The sequence below is a fragment of the Syngnathus acus genome, chromosome 2 (assembly GCF_901709675.1).
Source record: "Syngnathus acus chromosome 2, fSynAcu1.2, whole genome shotgun sequence".
In the NCBI taxonomy this organism is placed as follows: domain Eukaryota; kingdom Metazoa; phylum Chordata; class Actinopteri; order Syngnathiformes; family Syngnathidae; genus Syngnathus; species Syngnathus acus.
The window spans coordinates 19361878-19385434 of record NC_051088.1 but is presented as its reverse complement, the minus strand read 5'-3'; the positions used below and the strand labels follow the sequence as shown (position 1 = coordinate 19385434).

General features: G+C 41.2%; 2 protein-coding genes across 17 annotated transcripts in view; one reads left to right on the top strand and one right to left on the bottom strand.

Moving 5' to 3' along the window:
• zranb3 (zinc finger, RAN-binding domain containing 3) overlaps positions 1-5898 on the bottom strand; it is a 54829-nt gene extending 48931 nt beyond the window's left edge. Inside the window, exons 1-2 of one of the 3 annotated variants that reach the window (XM_037269068.1) lie at positions 5788-5898; positions 4305-4477 (exon numbers count right to left, since the gene is read on the bottom strand). In XM_037269068.1, coding sequence (XP_037124963.1) covers positions 4305-4453 — 149 coding nt within the window. In that variant the 5' untranslated portion in view covers positions 4454-4477; positions 5788-5898. Of the gene's footprint in view, positions 1-4304; positions 4478-5052; positions 5216-5447; positions 5567-5787 lie in introns of those variants that run through there. The other 2 variants (XM_037269059.1, XM_037269049.1) reach the window with 2 other exon arrangements.
• Positions 5401-23557, top strand: part of LOC119133358 (R3H domain-containing protein 1-like) — a 34045-nt gene continuing 15888 nt past the window's right edge. For 5 of the 14 annotated variants that reach the window (XM_037269153.1, XM_037269143.1, XM_037269180.1 and 2 more), the window contains exons 1-13: positions 7581-7745; positions 7819-7998; positions 11746-11899; positions 13103-13294; positions 17096-17113; positions 17501-17590; positions 21330-21453; positions 21976-22054; positions 22143-22202; positions 22483-22623; positions 22768-22876; positions 23047-23142; positions 23411-23436. In XM_037269153.1, the coding sequence (XP_037125048.1) occupies positions 13142-13294; positions 17096-17113; positions 17501-17590; positions 21330-21453; positions 21976-22054; positions 22143-22202; positions 22483-22623; positions 22768-22876; positions 23047-23142; positions 23411-23436 (896 nt within the window). In that variant the 5' untranslated portion in view covers positions 7581-7745; positions 7819-7998; positions 11746-11899; positions 13103-13141. Of the gene's footprint in view, positions 5516-7579; positions 7746-7818; positions 7999-11745; positions 11900-13102; positions 13295-17095; positions 17114-17500; positions 17591-21329; positions 21454-21975; positions 22055-22142; positions 22203-22482; positions 22624-22767; positions 22877-23046; positions 23143-23410; positions 23437-23557 lie in introns of those variants that run through there. The other 9 variants (XM_037269114.1, XM_037269104.1, XM_037269081.1 and 6 more) reach the window with 6 other exon arrangements.

The window sequence follows — 23557 nt, the reverse complement described above, 5'->3', positions numbered from 1 at the left end:
ATTTAAATATTAAATGAATTATTTAAAATTCAGGTTCATACATTGAAAGTAATATTTTTCCAGTGCTCCTACTATCCATGTCAATCCTTTCATATGCCACGTAACATTCAATTTATAGTTGTGCTTAAAATGCATTACTAGTGTGTTTTTACTAAAATGTGTGTTTATTTTTTAACTTAATTTCCACTGGCTGCTATTGTCTTTCCAATTCCATCCATCCTCTTATAATCCGAATAGGATGTGATATCTAGAAGTATAGGTATGTTTAGATTGCTTATATGAATGCTTATAGTGCATGGTTTGTGTGCTGTTACCAAACTATGTTTATTGGTTGACAAAATTTCTACAAGGCTAACAGGGCGTTTTTATCTTTGAAATGCATAAAAGTCCCTCTTGAATATGATCTGCCATAGGAATAATATAATTTTTTGTATCAGACGTTATTAGTGGTATCGGCTACTTGGTATCAGTATTGGTGAGAACTATCGAGTTAAATACTCATACTGGTATCTGTCTGGGGGAAAAAAGTGGTAAAAATTATTGAATGAAGACTTTTAAGATGGAAACACGTGCGCAGCAAACTAAGTAATATAATGTAACCAGCACAGAGTTATGAAGGAACAATAAAGTCCGTTTATTGATCCCCTCTTGCATGAGTGCAGCAGACCTCATTCAATAAAAACTCAGGCTGTCAGTTGAAGTGATATTTTGGACAGCTCACACCGGGAAAGGCTAGCACATGCAACATCACTGTCAGAATCTTAATGGAAGTGACAACGAGTTCTTCATGGATGCAGTTTTACTTCAAATTGACATGTTTTCCCTCCCATATTGAAGTAGCCACACTCAAGTGCTGACCAAGTGCATTCTGGGCAAAATGTGTTTCAGCATAACTGATTGCACGCCCGTTTCGCAAACAACACATCTAACCACATTCGATGGCATTTTATTGTTGTGCTGTGCCATAACTTCCCCACAATATCTGTCATCTAAACCCATAAAATTCCTCTCGTCCTCCTCCATATGCTGCATCAGCATATGAATTGCAGCAAGATTTGGTGTTTTCGTTTGGTATTCCTGATGCTTGGAATGTGAAAAGACGTGTGAGATTTAAAATGAAAATCTGCATATGAATCCTCCCACACTCTGACATCTGACATCAATGATGTTCAGCGTCTTATCGGAGGTAATAAAGGGCTGCTATTTCTTCCTTTTTTATTTTTACACCATAACATTCTCCACATCTATTTTACTTACATTCCAGGTACAGTGAAACCCTACATTTCCCAGGAATTCTGATAAATCAGATCAGCAAATGCATTCAAATTTGTAGGTAAAAAAAGAATACTTCTAAGATGAGGTCGAATATCTGACCAATGAATTTCATTTCTGGAGCTTGTGATAGAACAACTTAAGATCTGAAAACTGTCCTCCAACAAGGAGGTTACACCAAAACCTGTTTGTTGTTTGCTGGATTCTTCAAATGATTCCATTCTCAAAATTCTACAATATCTCACAATGAAAGTCAGTAGCTACAGTATCTCATCAAACCAATGAAAATGTAGCATGGATAGGCAGATTTGACAAGCTTATATCATCGTCAAATTCATTCAATGAGTGGGTTTTTTTTCTGCATAATCAGATTTCCTCCCACATTCCCAAAATTATACATGTTAGGTTTATTTAATTTATCCCTTTTCTATGTACCCATTGGGGTCATGGGTTTGCTTTGGGCTAGACGGAAAAATTTGGGACATAAAATTACAAAGGTAAAGGTGCAAAGCCCAAATAAATTACTAAAACAAGAGAAACGACTTCATTATGAGTAAATTGTGGTTCAACGCCATTGAGAGCACTAAACCTTTTCTTAAAATTCATGAATGCTCTCACAGGATGAGATCTTATCATTGCCATCTGACAAGGAAGGGCGAGTGGGGATGCTTGTCGCATGACGTGTTTTCATCGAATGGAGCATCTGTCGTCGTGTTTTCGGCGCATTTTAATAAGGCACGCGCCGTGCGACTGTTGGTGGCCGGGGTTGCCAAATCCTTTTACCCCCGCATTGTGTTTAGCAGGGTTCTATTATGAAGTCTGTTGCCTGTGATTTAGGACTATATAAATAAACTTGACTTGACTTGAAGTCTAAGAAGTGAAAGGTTAAAAACCTGGGGCATCCTTGAACGAAAGTAAACTGCCATTCAAAACCATTCGTTGGCCCCAAAATGAGCGCGTTCACAAAAACGTTCACGGAGCTAAAATGCGCTACCTTCAGTTCACGTTCATCTAAAATATGAACGAGTTCATGAACTTTCGTTCATTGAACGCGTTCAGGTAGAACACTGCCTGTTAAATATGGCCTCAAGCTGAACTCTCCACACATGCGGGGGCTGGGGCATAGCGGTTGCATGTCTTAGAACGGAAACACCAAATAATCATTTTTCCTCGATTATATGAATTTTGAGATCATCTGAAGCCAAAATCGTAATCATGATTAAAATTCGATTAATTCAGCAGCCCTAGTAGATTTCAGACACCAATTCCTGTCCTCCAGTGTTTTGGATATTATGAATGTTGGGCCATATCACTTAGCCTTACTTGTTTGGTGAGATTAAATTAGACACTTTTTCACAACTATGATCTAACATCTAGACTTTATATCACTAAATCTAATACTAACAACATTGTTTTCACCATATAGACACATCCCTATTTTTATGGGAATATTGTGTAAAATAATAACGATAATAACAATAATAATAATAATAATAATAAATAAGATTTATATGGCGTTGTTTTGGACACTCCGACACTTCACAGTGGATACTATTATTCATGTATTCACATATTCTCACTCTGGTGGTGGCAAACTACATTCTGTAGCCACAGCTGCCCTGAGTGTGCACCTCCGAACACCAAACATTCACACCCAGTCATACACCAGTAGGAGGGACATTGGAGGAAAGGTGGGTGAAATGTCTTGCCAAAGCACACAAAAACATGACTCGGGCAGAGCCGGAATCTAACAGCGAACCTTTCGGGTACTGGATGACCAACGTTGTGCCACAGACACAGACATGCCAAAATCACTTCTGCTTGTCTTTCAGACGACACAGAAACCAAACAGCTCTCCCTGTTACACTGATGCCATTTGACAGGGCTGTTCATGTAATGCAACAAAAGTCAATTGACTTCTGAGCTGCCCGTGCACATAAGCAGCGCCTTTTCGTGTTCCTGAATCAATAGGGCCACTGCATCACAGCGAAGCTACTCAGATTGGCTGCCCCAGTGCTGACCTCCCTGAGAACTCGAGCATGCATCAACTGGATAAGTTAGACTACAGTCAGATCCTGGTCTACTTATGCTGCCGAATTCCGATACTTGAGAGAAGCTAAGAAACTTCCTTTGGGAGACAGTTATAAAAAAAATCCACCTTGACTAAATTACCTTCCAAACAGAGCTGCAGGATATGACTGAAAATTGTATCACAATATAAATGTTTCATATCAGTCAACATATGAATTATTTGTACCAATTTAAGATAAGAAAAAACTAATATATAATAATAATAATAATAATAATACATTTAATTCATAATGCACTTTGCATTTGGCACCAAATCTCAAAGTGCTACAGTGCAACTAACACTTTAAAACAAGAGACTAGTAAAAATATAAAAGCAATAAAACAAATATTTATGCCAGAGTTAAAAGGTGGGTCTTTAGTCCTTTTTTAAATTTTATTTAAGATAAAGTAAAGGATTGTTCGGAGGAAATATACTGTTCAAAGTATCTGATAGTAAAACTAATAAAATATAGTACATTATAAGCCATTATAATATGCAATGTTGTTTACATCCATGCTCCTGGCTCAAAGAGTGTCATAAATGCTTGTTTGCAGAAGACCCCATTGTTGATACACTTACATTGAAAATAAAACACCCGTGAGACATTCACATTCATAAATAAATTCAAGTGAATAATGATAACGCATCGAGCACACACTTAGACACGTTTTGTTTCACTACACTGTAAATACAATACAATGGCACTGTGAGGCTAAAAACATTGTCATAGCCTCTTTTGTGGTTTTTTGCTGGCACCACTTTTTTGCACTCCTAGTTTACAGCTTGTGCCAGCTGCAGATGCTCACAAACCGATGTTTCCATATCTGCACATCACATCAGTCTTGTGTGCATAACTGTGCAGTTGATAGTGGTCAAATGAGATAAAAAAAATTGCCCTGACTTACAGTATATTTTCAACAAATAACAGAACAGGGATGATCTCACTGAGGGTGTTGCTTACCTTCCATTCTTAGATAGGGCAAAATGCACTCCTTCCCGTTGGAAAGGCATCAAGCGCTGCAGGAGCTTGTGAGGGAGGCCTGACATCTGCTGTGACCATCTTGTGTCACAGTGAGAGGGCTGCGGCGGGCCACTATCATCCACGGGCATTATGTCCTCACCAGTGGCTTGGATCTGAATTTAAGATGAAAACAAAAACATTGACCTGTAAACACTTGAAATCACTCAAAATTACAATAAAGACATTGCTGCGCACAGAAAGAAGGCACAAGAGGGCAAATTTTGTTTACTTTTTTAGAAACGGGTGCATAACAATTGCTTTCTTATCAATGTATTGGGCTTATAGGACATATTACTGGCATCAGACAGAATATTCATACCTCCGAAGTCATCATTTACCAGGAGACCTCAAATCTGTCACATTTGTTCAACCCTTATCATTGGATTTAAATTGGGCAAAATATAAATATGGAATTATGATGTGCGTGCGTGTGCGTGTATACTCAGACATTCACACTCAAACTCAATCAAATGACAACTTCAGGCCTGCACAATTGTGCAGTATGCATAAAATAATATACAGTTAATCTCCCCCCCGACAAAAGTGTGACAGGCAAAATGCACCATAGCTTTTAATCATTGCACGATGTGCTCCTGATCGCATGGCTTACGTCATAGTTTGGTCAGTATAACTAGGTAAGATCGCTGTCGTCACCTTAATTTGCGTAAGCGTATGCGTTTCCACCTACCATATATGAAAGTAGAACGTAAAAAAACAAACTTGTTTTGGAAAGAGCAACTTGAACTGTATCATGGGAAGCGAAGATCCCGGCAAAATATGGAGGTGCACTCGGTTTACGTCCCTTGCGACCCTCAGCATCACGTTAACAAGTCAATCAACTTTCTATTACAAGTAATTCACGGCAGCCACACGCACAAAATACACTCATGGATCAAACAATAACACCAGCAATCATTTAAACGTATGTTATCGAGGAAGTTTAGAGCGAAAATGACTGTTGTGTATGAATACACACACTAACACCGGACGACGGCGAACCGTGACATATTTTCCAACGCCCTCCCGTCGAGCGTAAGTAGCCGAGGAGCCACCGCTTTCGATCAGCTTGCTTGTGTTCGTTACCTCACGTCGTCACTCACAACAACCCGAGGCTGTTCCTATACAATTTGCACCATTTGTGAAGCCAATCGGTAAGGGAACACTTGATCCCCTCACAGAAGTAATGTTGCCTTATGGAAGCGAGGCATGTCGCACTTTGTAGCTAGCAGCTGCAAACAGCAGTCTCGCGAGTGTGTGACAGCTCCCAGCTGGCCCGGCCGGTGTTAGCTCTAAACACTGACAGCTTAGCCCCGAATCGCTGTCAATTCTGATATTGCGTCTTTTTATTTTACTGTAAAGAGCATGGCCCGAAAGGAAACTTAGATATGCAAGCTTAGTAATCACGTTAGCTGCTGGTATGTACCTGTTCCTGCAAGAGTCACCACGCTGATCTAAGTAACTTTTCGGCCTGTTTGTGTTGCAAGAAGATTTGCATGCATTGCCAACACATGTTAATTGCTAGCCATTTTCAGTTCCCGTTTGTTTTGATGTTTAGTAAGTGGTTGTAAAGTTGCATGTGCGTTGTGTTTGCTTGAGCAAAAACATCCAAGCAAAATAGCATCGTAAATATTCCTGCTGAAATTGCAGTTCTTCAAATCTGTTTTGCCCATATTGCACGTTTAGAGTTCAACGTGGGGAATATTAATGCAATTAGAGAAGTTTACCATTTATTGTCGTCAGCAAGACATGTCTAATGTGGCAAAACATTCATTTTGATTTGCGAATAATTCATCGGGCTTGTCTAATCAGTGGTCCGGTCATTTTGATGTATCAACATAGGCGATTGTGCCTCATGATCAAAATGTACAGAGATTAAAGTTACTGCATGGATGACTGAGCATACCAATACAGTGGCGTCATTTTCATGAAGCAAGCACTATAGCCTGGTGCAGATAGATTGGCAGATAGTTTTTTTTTTATTCCACAGTAAAAAATAATAATAATAATAATTATAAAAAAAAACATGGGCATTAAGTATTCCCTCCTACGACATTTTATTATTTCGTCCGAAATGGTAAAATATGTACTATCAATCATTGAGTGGTTATGCCTTAATTCACTGTTACCTGCACAGATCAAGGGTTGATTTGAAGCTGATGTCCAATATTGAGGTTGAGGATATTGTGTCTTTCTCTCAAAAAAGATGTGGCTCGGTGGCTAAATAATTAATCACCTTCCAAAGGGAAATCTTCCTTCCCTGTGTTATTTGGTCCAGCAGGCTCTTAAATAATTCAACTGTCAATCCATAAATTGTTTCTGTTTAATCAGTGACCTTTTCATAGGATAAAAGAAGCACAATAATACATTTGTTGCCGAAGTCTCGAAGGAAGGAATGGTTGTCACAGCCTGATGCTAGTTGCTAAGTGACAGTGGGAACTTCACCGCCCACCGTGTTTTCTATTGAACGTCTGAGAAACGTTCAGAAACGATCACAAAATGGCAGTCTAGACACTGGTTGTTGCGCAGTGCACATCTTAGTGAGTGAGGATGGCTTAAACCTTGACCTCCCCATCTTCTCACAATATTAGATATTTTAATGAAATTAACACTTCTAGGCATGTCATGATCTCTAATTATTTTCCCAATCAAATACTCCAAAGTGATTATTTAGATGAAATGGAGGTGGTCAGTGCTCTGCTCTCATTATGTACAGGCAGAAAATTGTTTCCAGCAGATCCATTAAGCTTGTAATTTGCTTCAAGTAGATTGCTTTCGTACAGGGCTTCTTTCAGTCTGTGCTCTGGGCGGTATTTCAGGTTCTCTGAGTCAAGTAGGATTAGCTGTAGCCTCGTGGACTTGTGTGAGAAGCGGGGTGCCAGCTTTATTGGGACACTCGCCCAGTGAACAGCTCGGCCTCTCAGCGGCCAGCGCCTCCCCATCGACTCTCCACCTGGTGTTTGAGCACCTAGCAGGCCGCAGTCGTTTCGTTACCGTCCGCTCTCCTCTTCTCGTCTGTGCTTGCCAACTTCCTTCTCCCCTTCGATGTAGGTTTGCTTCCCCCTCCTCCTCCCTCTTCCCCTTTTGCGCTCTCACTCTCTGTCTATGCCGCCTTCCTTCCTCCCTCCTTCCATCTCATTCTGTTCCATGTCCCTGCATGCCCTTTCCTCCTTCTCCGCCTCCCCCCGCCTCCATCCGAAGAGCAGAGTAGCTAATGAAGAGACCCATTTAGGCGCCGCCGACTTTGGTTCATACAGCCCTCCGTAGCGCCGGTCGGCCGGCCTCGGCTGCTGCGACTGGCTGTTTGGGCTCTGACATCACACGGGAGCCAGCTGTTGATTTGGCGCTGTCTCCAAGGCTGGCTGGCTTGATGGGTTGTGGCAGGTAGACTTGTGCTTGCGCAGCATCCTCCCCTCCCTCTTTGTGACACCCACTCGCCTTCACCCTCTTCTTTTAGAGCCCCTTCTCCCCATCTCACACGCTCACTCTTTTGCGTGAGTGTGCAGGAGGCAGCCGGCCGGCAGCTGCTGGAGGTGCGAGCTGGGAGGCGACTCCAGTCTCTTCAGCCAGCAAAAATTATTGCCTCCTGTACACAATGGAAGCTAAAGAGCTGAGTTGCTTTGGGGATGGAGGGCAGGTAGGTCCTGCAAGCTTCCCGTCTCTCAATATTGTCTTGCGCTTCTTCAATTGATCCTTTTTGCCAACGTGCTTCTTTTTTTCCTTGACTCTTTTCCTCTGTCATTTAATGCAATTCATTAGATGTGTTGATTTGATTGAAGAGTTTGTCCTTAAGGTCGGTTAATTAATTCAGATGGAAATCAAACTCAGAAAAAGATGTATATATTTTTCGGGTTTCATGATGGCTGTGCTGTAGATCGCCGAGCAAGTGTGCAATCTTTCCCTTGGGCTTGTTCGTGTGAGATTTGCTACGTTACATCAAGACCGTATTGCTCAGTTAGTGCCGCCAATCTCCTCAAGAGTTGCCCGGGCTCGGGTTTTCACGGCGGCGTTATTACCCGAGATGAGCCAGTAAGAGGTTTGACTCGTCCTTTGAGCAAATGGACTTTTAATGGCTAAGGTAGACTTTTGAACTTGGGTTCTCACCAGGCAGCGTTGCAAGACTTGCATGTGGGTTTTCTCACTTTTATTGTGTCTCCTTTAATTGCCCAGATTGATATTCCCAAGAAGTTCACCTCTGGGACCGGTAATGGATTATCTACATGCTCTGCTGCAAATGTAATTTATTAATGCTGGCTGCCTGCGCCTCTACCGCAGCGTCCTGAGCTCGCATCACCATATGCGACCCGGAGGCAGCGCACGGCACGCAATTAGGGGCTCCTTCATGCTTTTGCAGTTAATTTAACCGTCCGTTTGCTGGCAGTTCCTTTAGATGACACGGGCTTCCTTGCCCTGAAATTAAGGGAAGCAGGGGATGAAAGTGCCATCATCTCATTGGCTTTACACTAATGGCTTTCCAGCTCCCCTGTCAATGCTTTCCTGGCTTTGCAATTAGGAGAAATAGCTAGGAAATGGTAGATTAGTTACTCGGCTGAGCGAAACACAAAAATCTATTTTGTTGCCGTGCCGTGAGTGTATAGCCGCATTAGTATCTAATTAGCTGTTTATTGGGTGTTTTATTTCATTAGTCGGGTTGTGTGTGCTGTGCCAAATAGAAAGTGGCTTTTTGGCATGCCGTGTGCAAATCGTTTAATTGTAGCGCCACAATATGTGGCTAATTGGTTGTGTTTGATTTCTTTCTTCGAAAGAAAATGTCTCCTTTATGGGATCTTTTTGCCGGTTTTGAAAAAAAAAATGGAAAGCTGATGTCAAGTTTTCACCTCTTTGTGTTGGTGCTTTTGTTTCTTTTGTGGACAGTCACAGCTCTCTGCTTATGTTCCTCCACCTTTGTGGAAATAAATTCATCATTAACAAATGTAATATTTTTCCCCACCCTCACTGGGAGAATTCATCTTTTTTTTTTTCTCTGTATTTGACTCGTCGTCACCCTCTCCCCACATTTGAGCCGAAGGCAGAGTTGATCCTGGAGAATGGAATCGAGGGTTCTTCTGCTCCACTCGAGCTGCTTTTAGCCCAGGCAATTGCTCCGACCCACGCGGAACCGAGTGGAGGTGTTGAAGGGAAAAGTGGGAATTTGTCGGAGATTTAGGTGTGTGCTCATGTGAAGCGGAAGGGAAATAACTGTCTCGATGTCACGACATCCATCTACACCTGCACCACCAAGCTCCCGCGCGTGTCATCACTTGTCGCCTCTTATGTTCCTCAGAAATTTTTCATTAACCTGCCATCTCTATAATTGTCTGTGAGTGTTGTCCGCTAAGAGGAGTGTGATTAACTCAGCCACCCTTATGAAATTGTTCTGGTAACCTCTTTTAACAATTTCTTTATAGGGAGAAAAAAAATGACATGGCTGCATAATGAGTTCAGTCCAAAAAAAGATATGATCCGTATGTCGTTGATTATTTATTATTTTGATTTGATTGCTATGAACCTGAAATGAGCTATGAACTCTTATAATTTGTCTTCTGCTTTGTGTGAGGTTGCTCTGATGGCCATTTTATGTGTCGTGAATTGGCGAGGTGACTCTGAACGACGCCGGAGGGACCCACTTTAGGATTGTTGTGCTCTATTGTGATTTTTAATATCAGCGAACCACTCCCTGTCAGTGACGGCACGTTGCCCCGAGGATGCACGAATGGATGAATTTCAAAAAATAAAATGCAATTTCAATGCGGCATGTAAGCTGTGGGATACCAATCAAAACGGCCACCGTTTGTTCATGTTTGAATGTCTCAGTTTGAGGCGGTAACGGTATCTTCCGCTGCGGCTGTAATATGTCCGCCCTCCTGGAGCGCCCACAGCCTGGCTGAGCTGCATTGATGTTATAGCAGCGTTTATCGTACGTGTGTCATGTCTAATTTTCTGCAACAGCTGTAGTTTCTCAGAACACGTTCTCTTGAATAACAAAAGCTGTGTTTTGTGTAAATGAGTGTATCAAAGGGCCTTGTAGCATGTTGCTGCCACTATAGATGACATGGTATTTGCCATCACATTATAATGTCTAAATTCATGGCAGGATAATAACGCTTTGGAATATATTGAAATGTCAACCAAAACTATGACAGATTAATGTGCGTAATACATGTGTGTGTTTCAATTTACTAACACACGGCAGTGACTGCACATAATCACATTAGAAATTAGAAATGGCACAAATGGAACAAAAAATTACTTTAAAAGATTTTAAAGGCTGTCCTCAATGCAGTGTCTTTACTTTCATTCTCTCTATACACAATAAGTATCTTGAAATTTTTTTTCCAGTCATATAAAAACTTCTCCTCATGAACACATTTTGCGGGAACGCTTTTTGCCATGTTTCCTCCCACCGTAACATTTGCATTTTGTCGTAGCCGTCTTCTTTGCTGTTTTCGTCCGAGCCTTTGCATCATTTTTGATTGTTCGCTGTTGTGGCGCACACTTTTTGGGACAACCCAAGACCTGAATTACTCCTCAGAGAAACTAAACGGTAATGAAATTCAAAATTGAAAGAAAAATAATAGCGATTTTACCACTTGACTGGTAAAGCGTAAACCGTTTGATTCTCAGTTGCCACCCATTATCGCCTCACGCTGCTGACGCCGATGGCATCATGTGAAGGAAGATTATAGAGTTAGCAGGGATGCCACTTGACCTTTTGGGGCTCTGGAAGGGGGAGGGTGAAACAAAAGACCGTATTATAAGCAGCAGCCAGCCCTTGGCACTGTTGGACGCCAGCCTCGGCACCGTGCCACACCCATTCAGTGCGATAGAGATTAGAGAAAGTAAAAGATATTTTGGGAGGCAATGAGAAATGTCTTGCGTTTGACGTTTATCTGCCTCATTTGAGAACTGAACAGCCATTTAACATGAGCATTCTGGGACATTAGTCAGTTGGAAATGTGTTACGTGTGAAAAAAAAAATACAAATTTGATATTAAAGCATTTTACAACACGAGTAACTTTTTTTTTCTGTGGTATTGTCAGTCATTGATTTGGTCTGCATTCTTTTAGACATCCTTTCTCAGCGTGTAACACACGGCAGGCGTTTTGATAAGCGTGTGCCACCAAATGGCAAAGGCTTTCTCAGCACAGAAATGCTCTTTCCTTGCTTCTTTCTGAATAGCTAATGTTGCTGTTGCCTTAGCTGCATTCCCATCTCCACATTCATTCATTATTTATGGCGCACAGGCACGAATGGGACCCAAAATACACACTCACCACCATGCTGCTCACTAAAACCTGCTGAATCTACTGTCACTGCTGCCAATCGTAACCCCTGACCTGTAACACACCACAGCGCTAACTCAAGTGCCTGTCTTTGTGCCAGGTCAGCAGGGGTCATGAGGGTGTCGGGGCCCCCGGTTGCCATGCAGAGCGACTGAAGCAGGCATGGACAAGAAGTCTCCGGCAGGATCGGTAGGCCTTGTTGACTTCCCCCGACAGCTCATCCTTTGCCGCGACCTTCACCGCTGGCTACGCAAGTATGTCATTTGCTTGATGTGAATTAATAGCAATTGTTTCTTTTGCTACAAGAGTTTCCACGGATTTTCCGCCAATCAAATTCAAGAATGTTTCCTTAATGGAAAACTAAGGATGATCCATAAAACAAAACTGGCATACTGAAGTCATTCTCGGAAACGACGCATCAACATGAAAATATATTAAAGTCAGAAACCCCAAAAGATTCTGACATTCCTGTCCCAAGGCAAAACGTGTCTGGTGGAATGAATGATGCTGAGAGGGACAGAATACTGATTTACTGGCTCTCGAAAATATCTGTCCAGTAATGCAAATCTTTGAACAGGGCAACTCGAGAGAGTTCACCCATCAAAATGTCAGTAAAAGATACTAAATATTCAAAGGAATGTGCAACACTCTAGAGTATTAAGCTGTTTTCCCTCCGAATGTAAAAATAATGTAAAGCAGCAGCAAGCGATGCTTTTGTCAAACGACTGACAGGTCATTGAAATTCCGCAACAAACTCTGCAGATGCCAGCTGTGTTTTTGCGTGCCTCTCGGCCCAGCACAGCATTTGCTCTCTGGAAAAACACTGGGAGCGAGCTACAAGTCAATGACTTTGACGTGGACGAATTGACTGTCACTTTTTTAGTGCTTTTAGCATAAACAGTCAGTTACATGCATAGCTGCACCGCCATCAGATAAGAAAATGGTAGTGATCACTCCTCATCACATTGGTTGACCTTCCTCAAAGCCCCACCTTGAAAGCTCCACTGCACTTCCAGAAATGTCATTTTTATGACCTAATCTAAGTAGAAACTTGCATTGCATGTCTTTGCGATATGCATATTGCATTTTTTCGATATTTTGTGCAGCCCTATTTCTTAAGCGCAAAATGTATTCAGACATCATATAAGTAACTAAAATATAGATCTGGATAAAAAAATAATTAAATGATCTGCATGAAGCATTACTTTAAAAAAAAATAGTGTTTGCTATTTGAAAATTGTGTTCGACTCCATAATTTTGATTTGAATTTGATGATTTGTTTAGCTTCCCTAGCAATGTTTGCGTTTTGTTGATTTTTAATTTAAATACATATTGATTTTTATGAATAATGTGTTGAGAACAGCTAAACCAACTGCAAATGCTTTGCTTTTTCCCCCAAAAGAAGAAAGCGGCTGTGCCTCACAGTTTGCTTTTTTTTCTTCGCACATTTCTTTCAGGTTCTCACACTTTGCCAACATTGCCAGTAAGACTTTGCCATGAGAATGTCTGATAAAGTAGACTTTGAAACAACGAAGGTGTCCGAAACTGCCAACGCTGAGGCGTTTTCAAAAGATGATGCCACCCAGTCGGAGGTTTCTGATGAAGGCAGCAAAGAAAATGCTGGCAACATCACCACAATGGAAGCCAAGGTAAATGAGGATTAGTTGTTTTCCACTAACATAGTGCTTCTTCTGGATTGTCTTAATAACACAGCATGATAGGAGGTGTGCTCAAGCCACATCTGAAAAGCTAAATGGAAAAGTGAGCTTTGGACGGCAGCCCAGCAAACTGAGTGGGTTGAATGCATTTCATAGGGAATATTTTCCCCCACTTTTCTCCGCACGTGACTCTGTAACAGTCAACGTCCAACACACAAACTGCCCAAGGGGATTTACACGTACCTGCGGCATTTGGGTGATTCCCAAGTCGGTGTTTCAGGTCACAAAACAATATATTCTGAAAAACGTCATTATTCCCGACTGGACGGGGCTTGACTCTATTTTTCTGCTGACCACGGTGAATATCTAAATCAATGAAGGAAGTATTGTCGGCTGTGAATTGCCGAGGCAATCTCGCAACTTCCCCCATTGTGACTCACAGGGCTTCAATTTAATTCAATTAAAGAGAATCAGTGGTGCTTCAAATTCTCTCCTTTTCTTTTCTGCCAGTATGAGCAGCGTTGGACAAATTATCCAAAATGTAATTAGTTACTAGTCACCTTTCCAAAAAAGTAATTGAATTAGTCATTGTATTACCCCTTCTTAAATTAATTAGTTACTAGGGAAAGTAATTACTGCATCACCTTTGTAAATAATTCAGATATTTTGAGCATGTGTCAATACAGTTACATAAGGTAGAAGTGTTGTACAGCTCGGGATGAGCACGAACGGCGACGATGATCATTGTTCTGTTTTTGACACGACACATTCCCGAAGCTGATTGGCTGACGTGAGGCGTAGCGAGTCAAAAGTTAGTCCGCGGAGAGGCGGAAGCGTTTGTCTTTCGCGTCGACGCGTCCCAAGCAGCCACATTTCATTGTTAGTAGCGTTAAAACGATTAACATAGTAATCAAGTAGCTTGTTCGTTAGTGGAAATCTATAACGGCGTTAGTAACACTGTAACATCTAAAGAGTACTTAAAAATCATTGAAACAGTATTCAGAATGTCTGATCTAAGTAAATTACAGATAGATTTTCTTTTACTTTCAAAAATGAAGGATGTATGAATTAGAATGTATCGCATTACAAAATGAAATTGGTTCTTATCCCTTTTTCACACATCACTGCCCTTTTTCACACATCACTGTCATTCATAACGACGTGATCTATTCAGTTTCATGCTGTCTGCATGTTGCAGCGCGCTGACGTCCCTTCTCTGAGGTCTGACATTACATTGTAAATGAGAAATTGTTTTTTTGAATCGCCTTATAGCTAAACAAAGGAAATCATTATCGCATGGGAGGTTGCCATGTTCCTTCGAGCCACAGACAGAACAAACTTGCGAATTCATATTTCCCACTTGAGCAAGTTTAGATTTTTGAATCACATGACTGACTTCGGTAGCTGCAAAAAGGAGCTGTGTACCAAGACAGAAGTGAGTGACTTGTATGATATACTGCATGAGATTTTATTCTCCACATTTTATATATTTGTGAGAGTGAGTCAGATGGTTTATGTTCGAGCAATGCAGTGATTCCCAACCTTTTTTCTCTTGCGTGCCTCCAAACCTTTTTATCGTACCACAAATACCCCTTCACTCGTGCGTCTGGATGATTTTCCAGTACTATGTAACACAACTGATTCATTAAATGATAATCCTTCAATTTTGTCTCTTTTGAACATTTAATGCTCGAGCATATTTCAACTCAAATTAAACAAGAATAAATGTTGCCTTTAATGTAACTATGAATTTAAAACAAAAAACATCAAAATGAAAATAAATATTGAATATATATATATATATATATATATTTTTTTTTTTGTTAACCGTAGGAGAGTCGTGACGCAGGGGCGTTGATAGCCGTCTACCCAGCCACCTCCTCAATTCAACGCGGCATTTTCTTGGTCAGATTCTGATGAATCAGTCATTCTTGCAATTTTCCAGCGTCAAAACTGATGCAAAATGAATAAATAATTCGATAAATACATAGATTAATAAATATATAAATAAATATAACTAATGTCTTAATCCCAAATGAGAAAGCAGGCGGGGCTTTTTTTTTTTTTTTTTCACCTCCCCCTCACGGCAACTTATTAGCATCACCTCACCATTAAAAAAAATAAATAAAAAATAAAAATTGCTCTACAGCCGTAGGCAAGTGATCACTGAACAGCAGGTGGTGGGTACAAGGGACAGATGACGACGTCACATTCGTGTTATTCAGATTTTTACTCTAACCAACATATTTTCTACACTTGAAGCGCAGACCCCCCTGCCCTCCATTTTAGATCCATAACAAACTGTTCACCTACTTAGATGCCTACTTCCTGTACAAAATGCTAAATATGCTGTATGATGGAACATTTGATTATACGATAGACATTTTTGTCCTTTCTTGTTCCTACTTACCAGCCAACTTTCATTATATACTCATCCTGAAATTAGTATCAAATGTATGGTAAATTCATAAATTATTCAAATTAGAAAAAAATGACTATTCTGTGGTCTCAATGTGATAGTTAATGCTGTCCCCTAAAATTTGGAATTTCAAATGGTGGAGACAGATTGTGATGGAGGCGAAAATTACGGTAGAGTGGGATTGCGTGTGCAAGAGCGTGCGTATGCATGCATGTGTGCGTGCACACGTGCATATCTGCTAGTGTGTGTACTCTCAGTGAAAGGCAGTACTGTGTGACTTTGCCACCATCTGCCTCCAGCTCTGCAGCTCCATCCTCTGTTGGTGGCCGCCCTACTTTTGCTGACTTCAGCCCTTTCCCTCTTTCTTATTTCCATTCCTTTATCTCCTGCTGGTATTGTTCATTCCCCACTGGCCCCATGCTGCTCAATTAGCTGGCGTAGCGGTGCACACGCAGTCGCAGCCCTCTCCCACCTTACCCACCACTCCTCCCTTTCCGTATTACCTGATATAGAAAGGGGTGCTGTAGGTCACAGGCAGCGTCCCATTTCAATTTGTATGCAACTTAAGGCCCTCAAGCTCAGTTCGAGAAAGGGGTTGCTTGGTGGTTGTCCTCTTGATTTTTTAGAGGACAGACAAGAAGGACGGATATTCATGCTGGGATTAGCAGGCACAGTACAGGGCACGGGTACAATTTATACTGGAACGACTCCTGCTAGGTCACCTGCTACCTTCGCCACCTTGTGTCCTCAACGCACGATGAAACTTTCTAACATGTATTAGTGTCGTGCTCTGGTGCTTCAAAAGGAGGAGCACTGAACCTTAACTTATACTGTCAGACGCCCCATCTCTCTCCCGCTTCTGAGTCTGATTCACATGATGGCCAAAAGGAATTCAACTCAAGTGATTGTCACAGAAAGAGCACATTATGTAAGACTTATGCCTTGGAAATGATTTGCACAACCTTCCTAACATGTTCATTTTTCTAATGACTTGTCTGAATGAATAGAGTGAGCGCTGGCAAGTTCATTTAAAGACATTATTGTCAGAAAATGAACTCGACATGGTTGCTGTTGGACGGTGACAAATGTATAGGCTTTGCAAAAAAGGTTCCAAATAAATTCTGAATCTTCACCTTAAAAATTGTGTTCCTCTTTTACGGTGTTTTGGATATGCAGGGTTATATCGTCCTTTTTCCGCAGATTTCTTGTAGAGTGACAGAAGCCCAAATTGTTGGCCATCCATGTTTAATTTAAGATCTTTTAGGCAACAGTGTTAATTTCCAAAGTTCAGTGGTTTTTGTGACGATTTTAACTTCCTGTATTCTTCCTCCGCATAACTTCCCTCCAACTAAACACCTGCTTACATGGTGCAGCCCGTGAAGTACTTGAAGGTATGGATCACTTGACTCGCATGTTTTGAAATGAAGCATGTGAATTGTTTCCTTGGAATCCATTTGAAGCTGCACCTGTGTTTACTGTCAGGAATATTGTCAAATCTCATCTGTGTAAGATGACTTATTTGCAATTTGTCTTGTGAAGCGTCAGTTTGCCTATGCACACATTGGAGGCTGTGGTGGTTTGTTTGCTGCTTTGCTGTCATGCCTCTCCAGGGACAGTTGACGGAAGCATCATGGGATGAAAAAAAAAAAACCTCAGTCACGAGACAGACAAAATTTGCTTGCAACCTTTTTTTTCTCTGCTAGCTTGTGGGTGTCTTTGGCTGCTTTTTATCTGTGTGTATGGTTTTAACTGTCTGCTCCTACACCCCCCCTCGACAGCCTAAGACCAGGCTAAAGCTCGTTCGGAGCCTGGCAATATGTGAGGAGTCCTTCCCTTGTCCAATTCTTGAGCCTTCAGCTTCACCTCAGGTAAAAACTCCCTGAGCGTATCTAATACCTCTTTGAATCCATTCGTCATCCCATCAGCTGGACACACATCCAGTAGCTCTATTGGAAGTGCTGACCACGGATGAGTTCTTCCATTCAGCTCATTAAAATTGAGATGGAGGACCTCTAGCGAACTATTAGCCGCCTTCCTCTGACAGCTGTGATGGAATACCTGACCATTGCAGCCTGGCGAAAGCATCACATCATCAAAACACAAACAGCAAGCAGAAATATAATTTGTTAATTCAACTATTTTACAGCATCCAGACAAAGAGTCCCCAGCCCCCCCTCAGCCCCGCCCACACCGCCAGATCAAACTTAAACTCCATTAAATGCCACTCTGCTCTGCTAATGATATATTTATGCGCCTGCACACACACACACACACACACACACAGGTGAATTCGTCCTACGATTTAGCCAGTCAGCACCGTGCCCCATAACCAGAGGGCAATGTTATTCCCACCGCGCTCTCTCATTGCCTGCACTCCCACGACGTCTTGTATTACCGCCATCAATCATGTTGAGGAAATTGCAATTTCCGCACATCACCTACCGACTGCTATGTAGTGCCCTAATTGAATACTCCTGATATTTCCCCCGCCGCAGTTATTGGTAGAGATGCCTCTGAGCGGGGCTGTTTTTGGCAAGCTATCCTGGAGGGGAGCGCTAGGACAATAGGGAATGAAGCAAAACATTAGTTAGGTGGAGCCATACCGCTGTAATTTCATGAAAATGAGCCAGTGAATATCAGTCATTGCGTTGGAATTGGGGTTCAACAGAATTATTTAAAAAAAAAAAAACCTTGAGCCTGTTTAAAGGGTGACAAGTGTTTAATAACGTAGTGTGTAACACACTAAACATGGACCAGAAGAAGCAAAAAAGAAAGCCGTCTCAGGAGATTAGAAAGCAGACGAAACACAAGCATGTCAAAAGTAAAGACCATTTCCAATATGCTGGTGTTCCAGGGACTACACCCATTATTCTGGAATTTTGGTGCAGTCCCAAGAAGAAAATTGATGACAAATTGAAGAGAGGGTTAATGTGAATGATAACAAAAGACTCCAGAACATCCCTCAAAGAAATTAAAGGTTAACTCCAAGGTCAATGTACATCACTATCAGATTGCGACATCTTTTGTTGTTTGAGGTAAAGTGGACCTCACGGGAGACAACTAAGGTGTAGACCACTGTTGAGAACAGCACAAACATTCTCCTTTCTGTGAAACATGAAGAAGGCTCTTTTATGTTCTGGTGCTATATTTCTGTATCCGCCATAGGGTGTCTTAGATCTGTGAAGGGTAAAATAAGATCTTGAGGCGATCATGATATTCTAGGGTGAAATATACTGCCCAGTGTCAGAAAGCTTGATCTCAGTTGCAGGTCATAGCTCTTGCAGCAGGACAATGACCCAAAACACACAGATAAAAAAAAAAAAAAAAAAACTCAGGGATAGCTCAGAGCTAAAGCTAAATCCTATTGAACATCTGCGCTTGGAGATGAAAAGTGCCATCTGTAGAAAGCAAACCTGAGACTACTGTAGCAGTTTGCTCATACGGAGTGGGCCTACTGATAGGTGCAGAAGTTGCATCAAAACGTTGTGCAACAAAAGACTTGTTCTATTTCTTTAGTTGCTTTGCTTTTTTAAATAATTCTATTGAACCACAATTCAAAAGCAATGTCGGATTTTCATTGGAGTATTCATTACATTTTTATTGATCACTTTGATTACAAAGTTATTTCTATGACCACGTGGGTTATTCTTTCATTACCAGAGGGGTGAATTTTTATTTATTTTTTTTAAAAGTGTGGCAATGCAAATTTTTAAAAGCAGAAGTTGTCACTCTGGACAAAACGCTATTTACATATTTTAATTCATAATCAGAAAAAGAACGTTGGTTTGGAATAAACCTTTCTGTTGTGCACTCCATTGTAAACTCGCATGCATTATGAAGGATTTTTACACATACACTATTAAACTAGTACTTGAATAATTTTTAATTCATCCACCAAATTAGGCTAGGGTGTTATTGCAGTTTGTGGGTTGGCAGAATTATGTTGAAAAACTGCTCGGCTGGTTTCCACTGCTTGTGGAGAGATGAGCCGAGGACGAATCTAATAAAGCTTGGCACATGTCTTGATGACAAAATTCCCACACATACAAAATGAGGTCATCTGAAATATGAAGTCCGTACTGTATATGACTTTTTGCAGAGCCAAATTTGAATTGGTGCATGTTTGAGCTCAACTGTGCGAGTCTTTCAATACCCGAATAAGATCAATCTTAGCTTTAAATCGACATATGAATTCAACTTTAGAGTCCCATGATATATAAGAAGCACACTTGAAGCAAAATTTTTCATCCGAACATGTGAAACTGTAGCTCATGATGATGAAGTTGACCATTGTTCCTATTAGACATCACTGTCACTCCCTCACTGTCAAATTGCACACATTAACAAAAGGCTGTATAAATCCATAGGCTGTCCAAATCTGGAAGAAGAAAAAAAAATCTGCACTGACGTTGTTTATGACTGGCTGTCAATTCAAATCAAATGCCTTATAGTCAAGGGCCTTTGAATGGACGTTGTACTTTTTGTGTTAGATTGACAGCATGTTCATTACACATTCAGAGGGCCATCATTTTCCTGCTGTTTTCCCTTTTTTTGTGAAATAAATGGGTGTCGGTAAACAAACGAGGCAATTCACAAGAGCTGCACATCAACCGGGCGGGTTCCATGCGATACAGAGGGTGGCGTTAGGCAACAACCGCCACTGCTTCGTGCCAGAATTTTTCTCATTATTGTTACTTTGACAGGAACGTGCTGTCGCTCAAGCGGCACTCAAACCTGACATGTCGACGTCGTTTCAAAATCCCACTTGGGAATTTCCTTGTAGCAGCTCTCATTAGCTCATTACATTTTACAGATTTTACACCACCTGAAATTGAAGCATTGCATTCTATTATCTTCAGTTTGCGAGATCAGTTAACTTTTTGTTGTGGCCACTGACTCGCATTTTAAAACCAAATGTCGCATGAATTGTTGGCACTTGTAAGCCATTGAAGACATGCAGAACTGCTTGAAAAGCAAATCCGATTCTACCGTTATGCTACAGGTCTGTGGAAAAAAAGAGCTCTGCTTGGGTTAACCAAGGCACCCTTTTATTCATTTCCACAAAGGAAGCAAACAAAGCAAAAAAAAAACACCCTCCGAAAGCTTGCAGTCAGATTGCAGCAGTTGGCGTTAGAACTTCTCTAACTCTTCCCACTCCTGAATTTTAATTAATGAAATGTGCTGCGTTGTTTAACTTGGGGACGGAATTCATGTATTATTCAGATGGTTTAATAAAAACAAGCTAATCTTGATGATTAATTGCTATCGTCATTGAAATTCATGGATGCAGATGCATCGTTACCATCAAGGAAAAATATTTGAATGATGAACCATGAGGCTTTTTGAAGTGTTTTCAACATTTGCCTTTATTGTGCATGATGCACTTGAATTAACCTTGAACTTCTGGTAAGATGAAAGGAAAATTGAAAGCTGAATTTACCTTCTAAAATTATTATTACGCTTGTTTGATATTGACCCTCCTCCCCAAAAATGTCAATAGCAAGCAATCAGGCTTTTTGTGTGCTCCGCTTGAAGATTCAGTGACTAAATCAACACCTCGTTAATATAGAATGACAACAGTTCCGTCTTTGTTTTTGCCCACTTAAGGATGAAATCCTCCTTCGGATGTTGGAAAAGGATGATGGAGCCGCACAAAACCAGGCTCAGAAAGAAGTCGTCTGCGACAAGGTGAACAAAGCTGACAGAACGCAGAGGAAAATGCTGTGCAGAGGTGAGAAAATAGAAAGCCTCCAGTGAGGGCTTTGCTCGGTGTAGATTGCGCACGACCATTTCACAACCAACGCACTTCATATTTTCTCGTTTTGTGCCTGTGTGGATAGGCCCAAGTTACCCTCCCGTTTGTCCAAAAGTGCTTCTCTATTTTCAATTATATCTTGTGATGGGCAGATAATGAGTGTGATTCAGTTAATTGCGGTGGGCTGAAAAGTGTAAAGCAATTACACGGATTCCCACAAGGCTGAAGTTGCCACCCTTTGGTGGAGGGAATACCACTGATGAGGCAAGGCCCCAATTATAGGTCCCAGACGCTTTCTCGGTCACCACCACACTATTGTTTGCTGAGTGGGTTTTCACTTTTGAACCCTTGCTGATACAGTTGCACAATTAAAATTAAATTAAAAAAATTTATATGGAAATTGGGAAACAATATCGATTTTTTTCCGCCCACCTCCGTTTTTATTGAGTTTTACGAAGAAGTTCTCACAGGACTTGTGATCTTTTTTTTTTTTTTTAGATTCCAGTCAAGACTACACTGATTCAACAGGAATAGATCTTCATCAGTTTTTAGTGAACACGTTAAAGAGCAACCCCAGGTAAGTACGCGGACTTTGGGGTTCTGAATTTGGGAATCGCGTTAACCCCGAAAGCGCACTATATGGAAAGTCTTTATTATTTTCTTAGGGACCGAATTATGCTGCTGAAGCTTGAGCAAGACATCTTGGATTTCATCGGCAATAATGAGTGAGTCCTGTTTCTGGTTTCATTGAATTTCATCCCTCTTCAAGTCCAATTTAGGAATAGGGTTAGCATTTGAGCACTACAACACAGAAGAATATTTTCACTTTCTGATCCTTGATGGTGCTTAATTTTGATGAGAATGAATCAAATTGTTTTTGCAGCATTTTGAAAGGAGTTCAGTTCTGCTCCTAACTTGTACATTTGTGCTGGGATTTCTGTTTTATCTAAATGGATGTAAGAGATGAGCTCTACTTTTGACCCACTCCTCTCTGTCTCCTTTTAGAAGTCAAAAGAGAACGTTCCCGCCCATGACGTCCTACCACAGGATGTTGTTACACCGTGTGGCTGCCTACTTTGGCATGGACCACAATGTGGACCTCACTGGAAAGTCAGTTGTGATCAACAAAACTACCAACACAAGAATGTGAGCATCTTTCTGCAAATTGTTACACATGTCGCCAACATGCGGGGCTTTTTTTTGCCCTCCAGTTGATTAACATATGTTGCTGTCAGCATCTGCCTGAAATGAAGCTCGCCTCCTTAACCGTTAAAAATTCCCCACTGACAGCCCCGATCAGAAATTCTCCGAGCACATCAAGGATGACAGGGCAGACGATTTCCAGAAACGCTACATTCTTAAACGAGACAACTCCAGCTTTGATCGTGACGACAGCACGGTAGGTGTCCCAACCCTGCTGCCACCACCAAGCTGTCACTTTTATTTCTGATATGTCGGTACGAGTGGGACAATCTGGCATCCCTGGTAAAGCTGCTAAAAAGCCGTGTGTGTGGGTGTGTGTGTGTGTGGCGGGGGGGTGCGTACGTGCGTTTGCTGTGTCCTTGCCAGATTCGGATGCGTTTGAAAGCAGACAAGAAAAGCAAATCGATGGAGGAGCGAGAGGAGGAGTACCAGCGAGCCAGAGAAAGGATATTTGCACATGATGTGAGCTCTCCTTGTGTGGGCGGGATGGGGGAGGGGGCCATGCTGAACAAATCTAACACAAATCTATTCGTGTGCAAATTCAGCTCATTTTTACCAGCAATTACAGTGTTGGATTAAGTGTTTAGAATTTTCCAGGAATGGTATTGATTTGATATTTAGAAAAGACCTGCAACCAATGACACCACATGTAAACATTAACAAGCTAATTAATACTACTGAGTAAATTGCAATATTTTTATCAATGATCTAATTTAATTTTCACTCATAGGGCGATCACTTCATACTGGATCAAAGGTAAGATGCATAATGATCATTATCAATGTCTTTGCTTGTTGAGTCTCACGAGAATAATTTTCAGTCAGTGCATCCTTTAATATGTAAATACAACTCATCTATAATGAGGATGGCGGCCATT